The sequence below is a fragment of the Periplaneta americana genome, chromosome 10 (genome assembly GCF_040183065.1).
Source record: "Periplaneta americana isolate PAMFEO1 chromosome 10, P.americana_PAMFEO1_priV1, whole genome shotgun sequence".
NCBI lineage: Eukaryota > Metazoa > Arthropoda > Insecta > Blattodea > Blattidae > Periplaneta > Periplaneta americana.
In genome coordinates, this window is record NC_091126.1 from 139946404 (window position 1) to 139964978 (window position 18575).

General features: G+C 39.2%; 1 protein-coding gene across 1 annotated transcript; it reads right to left on the minus strand.

Moving 5' to 3' along the window:
- Nucleotides 1-3406: 3406 nt before the first annotated feature.
- Nucleotides 3407-17940, minus strand: LOC138707342 (apolipoprotein D-like). The gene is made up of 3 exons (XM_069836629.1): nt 17785-17940; nt 10016-10256; nt 3407-3986 (listed from the first exon to the last, which is right to left on the minus strand). Exons 1-3 carry the CDS (start codon nt 17887-17889, stop codon nt 3751-3753), a joined length of 582 nt encoding a protein of 193 aa, XP_069692730.1. The 5' UTR covers nt 17890-17940; the 3' UTR covers nt 3407-3750.
- Between the last annotated feature and the right edge of the window lie 635 nt (nt 17941-18575).

Below are 18575 nucleotides of genomic sequence, written 5' to 3' on the forward strand. Positions count from 1 at the left end.
TCCGCGAAAATTTCTGTTCATAGTGAGGTTTACGTAAGATTAGTTATTACAAAGCTGATATGGCCGCTTATTCAATGCTGCCAACTGTTACCAGAGATTGACAAAGCAGGTAAAATCGGCATGCTATGTAATGATACAATCACAGATAGCCTATTATTTATTTACAACTGATCTAATATTAAAATGTAATTTTTCTGGCAACGCGAAATTCATTGATGTAACTTAACAATTTATTATTCATAAGACCTAAACAATTTTTAGTCGTCATGGCTACATGCTGCCCAGAATTTGTCCACCCTTAAATTTTGTAATAGGTAAAACACATTAAGATACGTACTTTAGTTTTGATTAATGGTTGGAATAAAATGAAAAAAAAAAAAAACAAATATCAGCACAAACTTAAAATAAAACTAATTATGAAAGCGTGTTTTACGACACTACACATTACGATGAATGACTATAGTACATTATGCAACGAGCCTATAATGATAGTAATTAAGAAGCGAGTATGGATGTTATGAAACGAGCGCAAGCGAGTTTCATAATTTTCATACGAGCTTCTTAATTACCATTATAGGCGAGTTTCATACGACTTTTTATGCTCGACCATATTTCTAACTTGAAATTATTCAGATGTATACATTTTATTTGTATCTGACAAGATCGGAAGTGACCTTGTTCTAGGTCGTGAATTGTGAGATGTGCGCAGACGCGAAAGTATTGATTTTTTCCGAGGAACAATAATGTCATTGACCTTGATGTAATGCCGTTAAACTTGATATAACCTTGATTATTGAATTCGACATTGAAAAACGAGATGTCAAATTGAATTTATTTGAATATTATTTACAATTAACGCTAATTATTATAGTAACAGAACATAACCTTCTGCGACAGTATTGGATTTCCAGCCTCCGTGACTTTTCGCTAATTCTATTTCGATTGCATATCCGAGAATAATCGATACTTGCGGTTTTATAACGGTACAAAGCTGACTTGTCATTGGCTGAACACCTGTAAGCTGAGTTGTCATTGGCTGAAAACACCTGTACTTTAATGACTAGGTGTACTTTAATGACATGCATTAAAGGACTGCTACCAGGTGTATAATTACTACATTTCGGCATGGTCGAGCATAAAATATTTAAGTGTTTCAAATTTAAAATGTATCCTTCTTTCTGATAAAATACATTTTCTTCTATCCTAATGTAGTGCTGGCTACTAAATTCTTCTATTACAGCTCTGATCTCCAAGCGCCCAGCTTTGTTTTGTTTTCAAATGTTCACTGAACCATGTAGTAGGGTCAGGTGCCGGCGATCTATACTCCATAGGCCTACATACCTACACTGTTGCAGGTCGCTTGAAGCCTTAAGGTGAACATAAGCAGGGCTCTACTTATAAGTCATAACATCTGATAATTAATCTTAGGAAATAATCTATGTACAGTAGTGGCAAAAAAACCGGACCGACCCTTGTACCTGATTTCAGAGCCTTGTTCACTCCAGAGCAAGATAGACTGGTAACTAAGACTTTCGTGGTTCGGATCCTGCCTGGGAAGGAAACTTTTTTGTTCCTTATTCAAATTTATTCCCAATATTTTTCGATTGCAGTTTCTGTCAGATATGTTTCCAATTCACTATGGGCTAAAGCAAGGAGATGCACTATCACCTTTACTTTTTAACTTTGCTCTAGAGTATGCCATTAGGAAAGTCCAGGATAACAGAGAGGGTTTGGAATTGAACGGGTTACATCAGCTACTTGTCTATGCGGATGACGTAAATATGTTAGGAGGAAATCCACAAACGATTACGGAAAACACGGAAATTTTACTGAAAGCAAGTAAAGAGATAGGTTTGGAAGTAAATCCCGAAAAGACAAAGTAAGCTTATATGATTATGTCGCGTGACCAGAAGATTGTACGAAATGGAAATATAAAAATTGGAAATTTAACTTTTGAAGAAGTGGGGAAGCTCAAATATCTGGGAGCAACAGTAACAAATATAAATGATACTCGGGAGGAAATTAAACACAGAATAAATATGGGAAATGCCCGTTATTATTCGGTTGAGAAACTTTTATCATCCAGTCTGTTATCGAAAAATCTGAAAGTTAGAATTTATAAAACAGTTATATTACCGGTTGTTCTGTATGGTTGTGAAACTTGGACTCTCACTTTGAGAGAGGAACAGAGACTACGGGTGTTTGAGAATAAGATTCTTAGGAAAATATTTGGGGCTAAGAGGGATGAAGTTACAGGAGAATGGAGAAAGTTACACAACACAGAACTGCACGCATTGTATTCTTCACCTGACATAATTAGGAACATTAAATCCAGACGTTTGAGATGGGCAGGGCATGTAGCACGTATGGGCGAATCCAGAAATGCATATAGAGTGTTAGTTGGAAGGGCGGAGGGAAAAAGACCTTTAGGGAGGCCGAGACGTAGATGGGAAGATAATATTAATATGGATTTGAGCGAGGTGGGATATGATGACAGAGAATGGATTAATTTTGCTCAGGACAGGGACCAATGGCGGGCTTATGTGAGGGCGGCAATGAACCTCCGGGTTCCTTAAAAGCCGGTAAGTAAGTAAGTACTTTTCGATTGCTGGTAAAAATTCATGTTCTGGGAATAACAACTTAATTAAGTAGTAAAATATTGCTGTAATCGAAAAGTATTGGGAATAAATTTGAAGGGACAAAAAAAAGTTTCCTTTCCAGGCAGGATTCGAACCACGAAAGTCTTAGTTACCAGTCTATCGTGCTCTGGAGTGAACAAGACTCTGAAATCAGGTACAAGGGTCGGTCCGGTTTTTTTGCCACTACTGTACACAAGACTTTAGCGAACAGTATGCTAAAAAAAAACCTTTCCTGTTTCAAATATGTAAAAATCAAGTATTTTACTAAACACACTTTCTCCAATATATTAGAGGAAGACTATAATTTTTCCTTAAATTTAATAAATTAAAAAAAATAACGATGGAGCAATAAATTTGCTCACACCTGTGGAGTAACGGTTAGCGTGCCTGGCCGTGGAACCAGGTGGCCCGGGTTCGATTTCCGGTCGGGGCAAGTTACCTGGTTGAGGTTTTTCCGGGGTTTTCCCTCAAGCCCAATATGAGCAAATGCTGGATAACTTTCGGTGCTGGACCCCGGACTCATTTCACCGGCATTATCACCTACATCTCATTCAGACGCTAAATAGCCTAAAATGTTGATAAAGCGTTGTAAAATAACCTACTAGAAAAAAGAGGAATAAATTTCACTGTTCCAAGAAAACGACCATCTTGAAGAGTGCGAGGAACAGGAATTCAAACTGCTTGTCTGCTTGTCCATACTTCGTGTTCTCACATTACACTTCAATTTGAAATGGAGATATAGATGAAAGTAAATAAGTGTTCAATGATTATTCGTAACTTATTTATTGTGTCCTTGAAAAACCAGAGTGATGATTTACATGCAAAATAAGAGCGTCCTCAAAGTTTCATTAACATTCATGGGTTCCAAAATCATAATCTGTGACAACAGCTACAAATCTTGTAAAAACATAATCAGTTTTATTGCCATTAACAGAAGTCAAAATAAAAGGCATTAAGCACACCTAGATAAAATTCATTCATGTTTATAACTCGGAGAAGTAACAAAATCGCAGATGATGCAGAGTTGAACCCCTAAAACGCGGCATCAAATTTTCTTTCTGACGAGTTTGGCTGTCCTGGGACGAGATTATTTTTCCAAGACTGTCTGCCACTAGACACAGTTACTCCTGTCCACGATCTGAATGGACTCCGAGTCTACATCAAAGCCGGCGAGGAAGGACAACAAGGTGTCCTGGACTTCTTTGCTGAGGGTTTCATTCCTGCCCCATATCTGAGCCATCATGCTGCGTCCAAATCCTTTGGTGGCCGGGTCGAACAATGGTCTGCAGGCCATGAATACTGCGAAGTTGTCATAGTCTGTGGCGACCACACTCTGCTTGTACACTCCTGTCAGGTGAGAAACAATTGTTTATAAATGCATGAGACCCATATGCAGAAAAATTTGTTCAAAATTTGCAACTAGCTGGTCTGTGTACAGATTTCAGTGGTCAAATTAAGTCAAATTCCTGTCCTAAAAAGTAAAATGAAGGAAGAAAGCAATAACAAATAATACAGCCTGAAAGTATGGTTTTAATAGCTCGCAATAATAAAAATATATCAAAACATTTATCTCGAGATTCAGCTTCTGAATCCGTGTTCAGGTGTATCCATCACTGAACACAACCAATTAAATTCAAATACTTTTCAGAAGTTGCATTTAATTCTTACAGGAGTTCTGAGGGATCAGTCTACCACAAGTAGCCTACAGAAGTTCATGGAATTCAAGTCCGGTGACGTGAGTGTCAACACAACATAAGTAAATAATAATAATAATAATAATAATAATAATAATAATAATAATAATAATAATAATAATAATAATATCATTCTTGTTGGATTAGATGTGTGAGCGATGGCTCTCACGGAAATTTCTGCAATCTAGTAAGAAATTGTCTCAATTCTGGCTATCACGCGAACCACTCGATGACCATTGAGATCACCGAACTTCAATCCTGTCGAATTTCTTTACGTACTGTCGCTTGAATGGCTAGAGTAGGCCTATGACAATGACATTGTGCAGAAAAATTGTAGCCAAATTTGAAAGTGGACTTGTTCAGTGGCATTACAACAACAGTAGAAGTGGAATTTCCACATTTATTTAATTGCATTTAGTAGCAGTGGTAGCGATAGTAGTGGTACTGGTACTTGTAACAGCAATAGAAGTAGCAGAAGCGACAGTGACAGCGGTCGTAGAGAAGTAGTAGTAGTAGTAGTAGTAGTAGTAGTAGTAGTAGTAGTAGTAGTGCTGGTGGTAGAGGTAATAGTAGAGATAACAGTAGTAGAATTGGTGGTAGTGGCAAGTAGTAGTGATTGAAGTGATATTAGTAGCAGTGATTGTGGTCGTAGTGGGTGGTGGTGGTGGTAGTGGTGGTGTTGGTAAAATAATAGTGGTAATAGTGGTACTAACAGTAGCAGTGGTGGTGTTGGTAGTATTGTTGGTAATACTAGTGGTATTAATAGTAGTAGCGCTAGTGGTGGTGGTAAAATAGTGGTTGTAGTAGTGGTACTAGCAGTAGTAGTGGTGGTGGTCATGATAGTAGTGGTCGTGGTAAAAGTGCTGGTGGCGTTGGTGGTGATGGTAATAGTGGTGGTTGTACTATATTAGTCAAGGTAGTAGTGGTGGTGGTGATAGTAGTAGTAGTAGTAGTAGTAGGTTTATTTTGCCTGGCAGAGGTAGTGGTGATGGTAGTAGTAGTAGTAGTCGTAGTAGTAGTAGTAGTAGTAGTACTCATGGTGGTGGTAGTAGTAGTAATGGTGGTAGTGGTGGCGTAGTAATAATGGTACTGGTTGTAGTGGTGGTGGTTATAGTGGTGTTGGTACTTGTATTTGTATTAGTGCTGGAATTAGTGCTGGCGATAGTAGTGGTGATATTAGTGTCGGTGGTATTAGTGGTGGTGATTGGCATTAGTGTTTTTTGTATTAGTGGCGGTGATATTAGTGTTGGTAGTATTAGTAGTGTATTTCTGTCGGTGGTATTACTGTCGGTAGTAGTAGTAGTAGTAGTAGTAGTAGTAGTAGTAGTCGCAGTCGCAACAGCAGCAGCAGTAGCAGTAATAGTCGCAGTCCCAGCAGCAACAGCAGCAGCAGCAGTAGTAGTAGTAGTAATAGTAGTAGTAGTAATAGTAGCAATAGTAGTAGCAGTAGTAGTCGCAGTCGCAGTCGCAGTAGTAGTAGTAGTAGTAGCAATAGTAGTAGCAGTAGTAGTCGCAGTCGCAGCAGTAGTAGTAGTAGTAGTAGTAGTAGTAGTAGTAGTAGTCGCAGTCGCAGCAGCAGTCGCAGCAGCAGCAACAGTAGTAGCAGTAATAGTAGCAGTAGTAGTAGCAGTAATAGTCGCAGTCGCAGCAGCAGCAGTAGTAGTAGTAGTAGTAGTAGTAGTAGTAGTAGTAGTAGTAGTAGTAGCAGTAGTAGCAGTAGTAGCAGTAGTAGTAGAAGTAACAGTCGCAGTCGCAGTCGCAGCAGCAGTAGTAGTAGTAGTAGCAGCAACACTAGTAGCAGTAGTAGTAGCAGTAATAGTCGCAGTCGCAGCAGCAGCAGCAGTAGTAGTAGTAGCAGTAATAGTAGCAGCAGTAGTAGTAGTAGTAGTAGTAGTAGCAGCAGCAGTAATAGTAGCAGTCGCAGCAGCAGCAGTAGTAGTAGTAGTAGTAGTAGTAGTAGTAGTAGTAGTAGTAGTAGTAGTAGTAGTAGTAGTAGTAGTAGCAGTACTAGTAGCAGTAGTAGTAGCAGTAACAGTCGCAGTCGCAGCAGCAGTAGTAGTAGTAGTAGTAGTAGTAGTAGTAGTAGTAGTAGTAGTAGTAGTAGTAGTAGTAGTAATAGTAGCAGTAATAGTCGCAGTCGCAGCAACAGCAGCAGTAGTAGTAGTAGTAGTAGTAGTAGTAGTAGCAGTAATAGTCGCAGTCGCAGCAGCAGCAACAGCAGTAGTAGTAGTAGTAGTAGTAGTAGTAGTAGTAGCAGTAAGAGTCGCAGTCGCAGCAGCAGCAGTAATAGTAGCAGTAATAGTCGCAGTCGCAGCAGCAGTAGCAGTAGCTGTAGCAGCAGCAGCAGCAGTAGTAGCAGCAGTAATAGTCGCAGTCGCAGCAGCAGCAGCAGTAGTAGTAGTAGCAGTAGTAGTAGTAGTAGTAGTAGTAGTAGTAGTAGTAGTAGTAGTATTAGTAGTAGTAGTAGTAGCAGCAGCAGTAATAATCGCAGTCGCAGCAGCAGCAGCAGTAGTAGTAGTAGTAGTAGTAGTAGTAGCAGCAGTTGCAGCAGCAGCAGTAATAATCGCAGTCGCAGCAGCAGCAGCAGTAGCAGTAGTAGTAGTTGCAGCAGCAGCAGTAGTAGTAGCAGCAGCAGCAGTAATAATCGCAGTCGCAGCAGCAGCAGCAGCAGCAGCAGTAGTAGTAGTAGTAGTAGTAGTAGTAGTAGTAGTAGTAGTAGTAGTAGTAGTAGTAGTAGTAGTATGCAGCAGCAGTAGTAGCAGCAGTAATAATCGCAGTCGCAGCAGCAGCAGTAGTAGTAGTAGCAGTAGTAGTAGCAGTAACAGTCGCAGTCGCAGTCGCAGCAGCAGCAGTAGTAGTAGTAGTAGTAGTAGTAGTAGTAGTAGTAGTAGCAGCAGTAAGAGTCGCAGTCGAAGCAGCAGCAGTAATAGTAGCAGTAATAGTCGCAGTCGCAGCAGCAGCAGCAGCAGCAGTAGTAGCAGCTGTAATAGTCGCAGTCGCAGTCGCAGCAGCAGTAGCAGTAGCAGTAGCTGTAGCAGCAGCAGCAGCAGCAGTAGCAGCAGCAGTAGTAGTCGCAGTCGCAGCAGCAGTAGTAGTAGTAGTAGTAGTAGAAATAGTAGTAGTAGTAGTAGTAGTAGTAGTAGTAGTAGTAGCAGCAGCAGCAGCAGCAATAGTAACAGCAGCAGTGTAATCGCAGTCGCAGCAGCAGCAGTAGTAGTAGTAGTAGTAGTAGTAGTAGTAGCAGCAGTTGCAGCAGCAGCAGTAATAATCGCAGTCGCAGCAGCAGCAGCAGTAGTAGTAGTATTTGCAGCAGCAGCAGTAGTAGTAGCAGCAGCAGCAGTAATAATCGCAGTCGCAGCAGCAGTAATAATCGCAGTCGCAGCAGCAGCAGCAGTAGTAGTAGTATTTGCAGCAGCAGCAGTAGTAGTAGCAGCAGCAGCAGTAATAATCGCAGTCGCAGCAGCAGTAATAATCGCAGTCGCAGCAGCAGCAGCAGTAGTAGTAGTAGTAGTAGTAGTAGTAGTAGTAGTAGTAGTAGTAGTAGTAGTAGTAGTAGTAGTAGTAGTAGTAACAGCAGTAATAATCGCAGTTGCAGCAGCAGCAGCAGCAGCAGTAGTAGTAGTAGTAGTAGTAGTAGTAGCAGCAGTTGCAGCAGCAGCAGCAGCAGCAGTAGTAGTAGCAGCAGCAGCAGCAGCAGTAGTAGTAGCAGTTGCAGCAGCAGCAGCAGTAGTAGTAGTAGCAGCAGCAGCAGTAATAGTCGCAGTCGCAGCTGCAGTAGTAGTAGTAGTAATAGTCGCAGTCGCAGCAGCAGTAGTAGTAGTAGTAGCGGTAGTATTCTTAATTAATGACGCGACTACAGAAGGTATTCAACATTGCAATTCAACGTGGGCAAGAAATTACAAATAGACTAAGCTTCCAGCCGTTATCGGAGGCAGTGACATTTTATATGCTGTGAATATACGAAACTGAGCCCAAAACTTTACTTTCCTCGAGGAGGAATTCATGTTTGAGTGTATCTCCCATTAAAAACCCACCACATCGAACCTAGAATCCGAAGGCCATTTTTTGAGCATGTTAACCGGAAGACCAGCAAGGACTACTGTAATTAAATAATTATGGCACAAGACGAGTAGGTATTCCAGTGAAACCTCATCCAAATACATTTTTTCTCCATTAGCCGGCGTGTAAAGACAATACGTCTGTAACATACGTCTTTCATCCTCTTTGTATTTCAATATTCTATGACAAGACAAACTGAAATAAGATGCTATGTAAAGAACACTACATACAACCTTCATTCGTTCAGAAAACTCGAATGTTAAACTCCTTCATCCACTATTGGCTTCAATTGTTATTGATATCCAGTGTCAGTGATTGTTTCTTTTGATAATTTTCGTCGGGGGTGTTTGCTTGTTAAGTGATAAGTGATTGTGACTACTGATAATGGATAAATTTTAACAAAAAAATTAATGTGCGAAACAAAACTGAAATAAACGGGAATGAAATAATAAATTGGATTGCATTTTCATTCAGGCTTTTGTGTTAATATTTTAATTTATCAATCTATATTATATTTCATTTCATTTTGATCTGTATTCTGTATATGTTGTGTAAAATGTAAATATTATTTTAATTTGTATACTGATTTTTGTTATTATAATTGTGTGACTAACGTCTTGTGACGTAGGAAGAACATTTTCTTAGCTTAAACAAATGTTTCCTAACAGTTATGGTAAAATACATTAATTTCATAATCTCAGAATATATAAGCTATTTTTGTTTATCGTAACGGAGCTGATTTTGTTAAATGAATTAATTGTATATATAACTTATTGTATATATAGAGCATATACAGTTAATGTGTATCATGTTTACTATTACGTTCTATAATATAATATATTTCATATACTAGTTCAGTATTATCACCGATCTAATTATATTTCCTGTCATATGCAGCACTAATATTTTGTAGAGCGCTAGTTTCGCAATGTTAGTGCCTTTATGTGGTTAAAAAGTAGCTGGACAGACCATTTCAATTTAGTAGCAATCCCACTTACAGTTGTCATGCTCCATTATTATTATTATTATTATTATTATTATTATTATTACTATTATTATTATTATTATTATTATAATTTACCGAAGTAGATTTTACCTTTCGTAGCGTCCAAACATAAGCATTTAAGATTAAAGTTTGAACCCTGAAACTCTAGGCTATACTAACCTATAACATTCCTAACTTGTTTTGGAACGGAAATGCACTGCCTGATGATAAGCGAAAAGTGGCAAAGCAGTGAGAGGGAAAGAAGAAGTTAGTGCATAAGAGCCGTAGTTTTCAACCATTTTCGATTAAGCAATTTCAGTGGGTATTAAACCTTTATGAAAAATCAGACGATGTTATTTTCCATAAAATGTATAAAGGGATTTTTTAGAAAAAATAAACAATTAAAATTTTATCGTACTCTTTTGCAGAGTTCTGCCCCCAAATATTTCAAAGTCGGCGACTAATCACAAAAGACAGCTATCTGTTAGGTGGATTCGAACCATCGCATCCTTGGATTTTATGTGACTTTAAAAATGTGCAAAATTTCCTTTGCGTTCATCAAAGCCAGAATTAAGGCTTCTTATTACTACTGTATTATATAGTCGCTAAGTTTAAGTTTCCTGTTTGGTGTTCCTCACCGTTCCACTCCTCGGAGCCCTCCTTCCTCCAGACCCCGAGCGCCAGAGAACTCCTCTCGGGCTTGTAGGCCTTACTGAGGCCCTCGATCACGAGCGGCTTGCCGTCGTCGCCTGTGGCCGTGTACTTGACGCTAATGTCGTACTCCTCGTTGGTGACGCGTTCCAGCGTGTACTTGCCACAGCGGGACAGCTTGGTGCCGAAGAGCGGCGTCCCGGCGATCAGGTGCCATTCGCCTGAGAACTGTAACCAGCATTACCTTCCTCAACATTAATGGGTCATTCCATGAGGAGTGGGACATTTCATCAACATTTTCAAGTTATGATACCAGGTAGTATTTTTATTGTAACCATTGCCTACACTGTGTAGCCTACTTCCAATTTATAAAGATATTTTGGTGGAAAACTGTTTTCGTTATGAAACTAAGCTTCAAGATTGCTGTTTCATTTTAATGCAAATTTCATAGAATTTAAGGTCAGTATTTTCTTATCTTACATCATGATATAAGTAGATTCTCTTAAATTTGGTTGGTTTCTCCAAAGCCCTCATTTACACTATATAATCGGTAACTTTATACTGGGTGTTCAGTTCAAAATGTGTCTTGGCTCGCTGTATGCCGTCATGTGGCTAGCTGATGAGCCTAGAGAATTCAATCTTCCTACACTTCCGCAGCTCAGGTGTATAATCTAAGAGGCAGAGAAGTTGGCTAGCAAGTACGGCGTTCATTCTGAAGAGTACGTGCCGATACGTACGGTAACGCCGGTAGTGGCAGGAATGTGAACTGTTTGGAAATACGTACTGTCGGGATATGGGGAGAGGGTTAAGACGATTACTTACGTATTTGTTGACATTAACTTCGACGGTCAACATGGACACGGAGCATTTGATTTGTGTTGTGGAATGTTACCGTACGCAACCGATGATAACAAATACCCTGCGTACGACTTGCCGGCGCAAAACAGTTCGAAAGAGGTTATGGTAGCACACAGACCGTACAGACCGCCATCTGTTGCTACGACGTTCAAGTTATACCGTACACGTTCTCAAGTTCAGATTGAAGAACGCCTTAAATAATAGGCAACTTCTCTAACATATAAACTGAAACTCGCTTCAAATCGGTGACCCAACAACAGTGACGTCATGACACACTTTGAAATGAACACCCAGTAGTAAAACGAATATTATATACTATTTCAAATACAGTAAAACCTTCCTAAAACGAAACGCGATCGTTCCAGAATTTTTTTCCGTTTTCGCAGGTTTTCGTTTTAAAAAAGTTTGAGTTTTGGCAAAACTAAGAATAGACTACTGCAATATGCTCACTGTAGGAAGAACACAATGAAGAAATAATTTGAAATAAAAGTTACTACAGTACATGCAAAGTGAATTTTATTTTCATAAAATTAATATTAAAATATAAATCACCTAATTACAAAACAACCGCACTCTTTACTGTTTCAAATTAAACTGAACTGCCAAGCGTCCGGGTGATACAATGGCTGGCGGTATTTTCTTTGAATGGATATTATTGAGTGTTGATACTGGCTACTCTTATAACAGAGTTAGCGGCGTTTATAATCACAAAGCTTATGATAGTGAGCAACGAGATTTGCCTTCCTAGCGTATAGTAATAATATAATACCAGTAACTTTTTTAATGTTATCACGTGAGACTCTCAAGGTGAGAGGGCATAACATTGAAAGAAAGTCCTAAGATCGCATTGTGACACTATTATTGAAAAACTGTCCTTTCTCCATTGATAGACCGTTGATTAAATTTGAACTGATTGTTGCCAATGTTATTCATATCCTTTTCATTGTGCGTTTAAGTTCATGTACTCTTTTAAAGAGTTATGAGTAAAATATAAAAAATTAACAGTAATAGCTTAAAAGCTGGCCCCTCAAATCTGCCGCCCTAGGCGTCTGCCTAGGCCTGAGTACGCCCCTGACTTTATGGTGAGGGTTAGTTTGCTAACACCGTCCATAGAATCTGTGAAGTGACACTGAAGGAAAAAAAAAAACCTTCTTCTGAGCATGTAGCGCCATATTGTGAATTCGGTAAGTACATTACGTAATACTAACCACAAACCGCGGAACGAATCCTCCGCGTATGATAGCGTCGTTCGGTATGGCATAGTTTCGCCCCGCGGTCAATTGGGAGACCTAGGCATGGCACAATTGCGCCCCGAAGAAATCAGGTGAGCAATCTTTTGAATAGTTATTAAGATGAAACAATTTTTTCATCTTAATCCTTCTATAATACTTGGAAATCATCAGTGAAATGGGGCTGCTCCACTTTTTAACAATAAAGGTGTATTAATAATTATTGACGTTACATAATTATTAGAAAATGTATATAATTCTTCAATTATTGACAGAAGGGACATGGCATAGTTGCGCCCCGAAGAAATCAGGTAGCAGAATGGATATGGCATAGTTGCGCCCCTATGGGCATAGTACACACGAAAGTGATTGTCATAAAATAAATAAATTATTTTGAAATATTACAGTGATAGCTGCATTAAAATCAGGTAGGCTTAGCATATGATCAATTTTGCTATTTAAAATAACACTTTTTTATTGATCACACACAATAAATGAACTGTATTTTTTGTTTCTACATCGATATCTTAACCCTATGGTACAGGGTTTCGAAAATTGAAACTTAGAACCATTGTGAATTATTAATTATTTACCCTTTTCACTAAATTTAACATTCATTTTAAATTAACCTCACTATACGCCACAGACGGTGTGAAAATCACTCATAAAATGTCAAGACTGGTAAGGTCCCATATTCCAACGGCTCACTTATTTGAATAATTATGTCAGTTAATAAAGTACTGCCAACTTCATGGTGTTCATTTTAACAGTAGGATATTGATAATCACTGCATACACAGTAGAAAAACAGTTAATAAAGTACTGCCAACTTCATTGTGTTCATTTCAATAAATATTAAATCAATAAGTAATCAATAAGGTTGGTTGATTATGAGACTCGAGTTTCCGTAGTGTTGTTTTCTCTACCTATTTCATCGGGGCGCAACTATGCCATGCTCCTTTCTCTATCTGATGGGAACGGGGCGCAACTATGCCCACAAAACAGGGACCAATTTTTATCTGCTGCATCTTATCTGACCGTGGGGCTCAACTATGCCCTGGCCGCGTCGTTACGTATGAATCAGCCGCCGTGAGAGCGGTTAGGAGTCTAGCCCTGGCTGGTTCACTCTGTATACAGGGTGTTAAAAAAAGTATCTAATATTTTAGGAGGTTCTAGTATACATCAAAACAAGAAAATAATGTCTAATAAACATGACTCCTACAACACATACTTCCTGAGATCTGAACACTTGTTCATAGGAGGTGCTCCATGTGACGTCCATTCATGCCAATGCATTCCTCGTACGCCATTCGGCGTAAGGAATCACGCACTCTTTGAAATTGACTTGGTTCTTCTTGATAACCAAAAGTCTAGGGGATTTAGGTTTGGGGAACGAACAGGCCAAGGTTTGGGGCCTTCCCAATCAATCCAGCGGCCCTGAAATGTCAGCGTCAGGTGTTCACGCTCATTGCGGAAAAAATGTGCTGGTGTGCCATCATGCATGAACCACATCTCTAGTCGTTGCTGACATGGTACATACTCCAGCAAGGTAGGCAATAAGTTAATAAAGTCTTGATAACGAGCCCCAGTTAATCTCTTAACTGGTAGCACGTATGGCCCTTAATCTGTCGCCAAGAAAGCCTGCCCATACGTTGATTGAGAATCGTGCTGATGCCTTGTTTGTTCAACTGCATGGGAATTTTCATTAGCCCACACATGCTGATTACGAAAATTCACACCAACTCTGCTGATCGCCACTCATATCCGCAACCAAACTTTTGTTTTCAGTATTCCTTGCGCCGTAACAGTATTCCATGCCAGGGGTGTCAGCTACGGTATGATTATCTAATAGCCTGCTGCACTGTAGGGTAGAAAAATGCATTGCTATCAATGGACGTCACATTGAGCACCTGCTATGAATAGGTGTTCAGATTTCGCAAAGTATGTGTTGTAGGATCCATGTTTATTAGACATTTTTTCCTTGTTTTGATGCATACTAACACCTCCTAAAATATTGGACACTTTTTTTGACACTATGTATAGATTGCATGCCAGGGATAAGACATTTGGATCTAATATAGATTAAGTTGATATTTCATTATTTTTACCTTCAAATACAAGTAAACTGCCAGTATTATCAGAATATGGGATCAGAAGATGCATGGGCTGGCTTAACGAAAAAAATGGAGTTAATATTAACAGAAGTCACCAAAAAGCTTAGAGAAATGTTTGTAAACATATCCAGTTAAGCCTGCTTCCTATCCAATATATAAAATAATATAACAGAATGATATAGGCAGGGTACAAATTAAGGGGGATGGGGAGATTCTCCTCTGTTGGAAAATTATCCCCTTCTCATACATTCATATTAACATCCATGGCAGGTATAACTTTTATCCTCGCCCTCACAAAATATAATTGTTTTAATTCGAGTACACTTTATAAAGTACAGTATAAAGTAAGCAAAGAAAATAATATTAATGTATTATCATACCGGCAAGCTGACAACAACCAATAACTTAGGAATTACACATCTTATTTTAAGCCTGCGCATGGATATAATTATTAAGATCAAGATGCAAGACAAGCAACTCAGTGCGACCAAGCGTTGAGTCGTATCGAATGAGGATAATAATTTTATGTGTTATATTCTCTATCTAGGATTCTACCCCCCCCCACCATTAAAAATTACAATTCGCATTCTGGATATATACCTGACGTTCAGTTAGGGCATTCTTATCCGAAAAATTGGTTTCCTTCTCTATTCCTCCCCTGAACACCCTAAGTGACGAATTGTCTCAATGAATGTGGTAAGATTTGGTACAGTTTGTTGAGGAGATAGATCAGTGACTAATCCACTTAGGTAATATCGAAACAGAACATACGCCAGGAAACAGGTTTCTCTTAGGTAATTTCTGCCGGGTTTTACTATTATTGATCGAACATTTTCTCTGGATCAAGCGTGGGAAGTTTTTGTATTCCCTTACATGGGCATATGACGCAGAATAAATGAACGTCAAGGTTGGAATATTAGTACACAGCCGACTTCCGTGCACTGCAGTTCAGTTTAGTTCGTGGTAATGCAGTACATACATGGGCCGTCCAAGGAATCTGTGGAGAAACTTCGCGCATATGGGGGCGGAGTTTATCTATGTCGGAGTGTATTGCGGGCAGCAACAGCTCAAGTCCGCTAAGGAGTAAGATGCTCGTGGTAGAAAGTAGAGTAGAGTTCAGATAGAAATTATCTCTCCTGCAAGCGATTGCTCGCTTCGTTCAAGCAATACCTCCCCAGAGCAGTCACTGGCCCTAGCCCTTCCACATACCACTTGCGCAGATGTCTTGTTTCGTCTTTCTACTCCATAGATTCCCGGGACGGACCATAGATTATAGAACAATGACACGTACATAACGAACTCTTTAGGAAAAGTGACGTGCTACACAGCATTTATACAGAAATATCCAAGCGTTCAACTATCATCTAACTCAACAATCCAGAATTTAATGAAAAATTAAGAGAAACCGGCTTATTTTTTAAACAAAGCACATGAATTGAATTAAAACTTAAGGAAAACACGATGGTGTACGCCATAGGCTACAACAGCCTCCCACGAAATCGTTAACAAAGCACGACAAGCAGGTGTATCAATTTGGAAAGAGACGAAATTATTAAAACTAAATATTTAAAAGTAGAGTCCTGCAACCCACAGAGAAAGAGAGAGACACAGATACAGAGTATGTATCGGTGACATCCATCACTACTTCAGTTCAGGATTGCTTTTCAGTGAATATGACAAAACAAAACAAAGTTAAGCGGTTGTAAATGAGTGCTACAATAAAAGAATTTGGTAGCAATAACGTCATTAGGAAAGAATAGAATATATTTTATCAGAAAGAAGGCAATTTTTTCTTATTTGAAACACCTTAAATATTTAGTCATCGATTGGAATTTGTAAAGATTGGTGAAGCACGCACTCATAATTTGTTTCATTTTAAGTTTGTACTGAAATGTATATTTTTTTTCATTTGTTAATTCCAAATTTTAATCAGATCTAAAGTATATAGAAGAGTTTTACTTATTGTAAAAATTACAGGTAGACAAATTCCGGGCGCCAGGTAGCCATGGCGACTAAAATTTTTATGTGGGGTCTGAATTGTTTATTGGGTTTAACATTTTTTAAGTCCTTGATTTCTATTATGTTTCTACGACTAATATATAATGTTAACTAAAGCGGTTGTAGGAAGAGATTTTAATGTGCTTTTTAAATTAATATCGTGTTACGCATCTTTTATTGTCCTACATAACTTCAGAGCGCCTCTGAGAGCGTGTTTACATTGCATAGCCATAGATATTTAATATTATTTCATATATTTCAGTTGATGTATATTTATCTTAGCTAGAATAGTTTCCTCACTGAATGTCTGAACGAAATGTCATGGCTACTGAAAATAAAGGGGTTGACTCCTGATTCCTTGTTTCGTCTATTCGTAGTAAAAATCATCTTTTATTGCATATAAGCTCCATTTAAACATATACTGGGTGAACAGTATAGAGCAGAACAGGTTTCACGGCCGGCCGGCTATGCGCGCGGAGGTGGGGACTCAAGGCCGCGCGAGGCCGTGAAACCTGTTCTTCTCTATACTGTTCATCCAATACTTCGTTATTGTTGTTATCCAAATGATATTTCTGTTGTTCACTGACTTACACACACAGGTACACGAATAAACAGATGTAGACACACAGTACCGGTGCACGTGAGGAGATTACTTGGTTCACTGAAGCGTGAACTGTTGACTTGCAACATGCTCTCCGTACGAAGCTAGTATGATCGATATATACCTAACTAACTTGTATTAAAAGTAACCAAACGCAGTACTCTACTTATAAGACAACAGTATTTAATCAATTGAATGAAATTAACCATATGTATAATTTTTTTCAAAAGACTTGAAATATACATTAGAGAGGATAGTCCACAGTTTCAGAACTTGTAAGTAGGGGTGTGATTTTCTGGTATTAACGAAATAAGCAATATGTTTGAAAACTTAATTGCGCTCACAATAAAACACATCTCATGATGGCTTTTTTTTTGGTTATTTTACGACTCTATTTCAACATCTAGGTTATTTAGCGTCTGAATGAAATGACTGTGATAATGCCGGTGAAATGAGTCCTGGGTCCAGCACCGACAGTTACCCAGCATTTACTCGTATTGGGTTGAGGGTAAACCCCGGAAAAAACCTCAACCAGGTAACTTGCCCCGACCGGGATTCGAACCCGGGCCACCTGGTTTCGCGGCCAGACGCGCTGACCGTTACTCCACAGGTGTGGACTCATGATGGCAATGTAGGAAATGAATGATAATTAACCGCGAAATGTCGCGAAATCTTATGATTTCAACGATTTTATTGCCAAAAAGTTGATCCGCTGAAATCACCGCTAAGTGGGCTATTACTTGCCTATGTCACTTTTCGAACTGTTTCGTACTAAGCGAAACCTGTTTCCAGGCGAACACCCGTTATATAAAGGTAAGTAATATGAAATTACTTAATATATGAAAGGCAATCCTATAGTTTAAACAGAGTTCTGCTTCCTAGGCCAATAGCTCCATAGCAATAAAATATGTAATTACACGAGAATCGTGACTGTACACAAACACAAGTGACACTTACCTTAGTGTCGTTGAAAGGATATCTTCCCAGCGCCACCGGACAGCGGTTCTTGTGAGCGTACGCAACAGCGCCGAAGAGTAAAACAACGAAGAGGCAGCGGAACATGATGGCTTGATGCTAGAACGTCAAGATCGCTGGTTGTGCCGCAACCCGCTACCGGACCCTTATATACCGAGGTCCTCGCCCGCGGGGCTACAGGAAGCCGCGCATAACAACCCTTTTCCCCTTCCTCTTCACGAACTGGTTCCTTTTTGCAGACCTCAGTTGCAAAATTAAATACTGCCGACTTATTACCAAGAGGTCAGAAACCTTCGAAGTCGTATGAAAGAGCGAGCAATGCATTCCAAGAAGCGAGCGTCATCATTACAATACACCCTGCGAGGCGAACTGGTTGAAGAATCCAAACACAACTCGAGTTTGCTTTTATTGCCACCGGAGTTATTCACAATGAGCGTGCTTAATTAAATGGTGAACGAACTCTCAACCTTCATGGTGGCAGGACATACGGACATCTTACCGACGTCAGCTACCACAAACGCCACTCGGATTCTGATCACAACACTATTCATGTTGTCAATGGATCAGCTTTCGTGAAAACATTATGAATGAGATTTGTCAATGGGCGTTCTTGAAGTCTTCGTGTTCATTCATTTTAAAACAAGTGTCTTATTCTTACCTTCATTGATAATCTTTCTAATGCCTTGATTAAATTTTTCGAGTAGTTTGAATCAAATTGCTTGATTTGTTGAAATTAAAAAATGTGAACAGTGTTTCAAGCTGAGTTCAAGTCA

Coding starts and splice junctions, on each gene's coding strand:
- LOC138707342 (XM_069836629.1), bottom strand. CDS start 17,889: ATGTTCCGCTGCCTCTTCGTTGTTTTACTCTTCGGCGCTGTTGCGTAC. Junction 10,257..17,784: donor ATCCTTTCAACGACACTAAG/GTAAGTGTCACT, acceptor TGCTGGTTACAG/TTCTCAGGCGAATGGCACCT. Junction 3,987..10,015: donor GGGCTCCGAGGAGTGGAACG/GTGAGGAACACC, acceptor CTCACCTGACAG/GAGTGTACAAGCAGAGTGTG.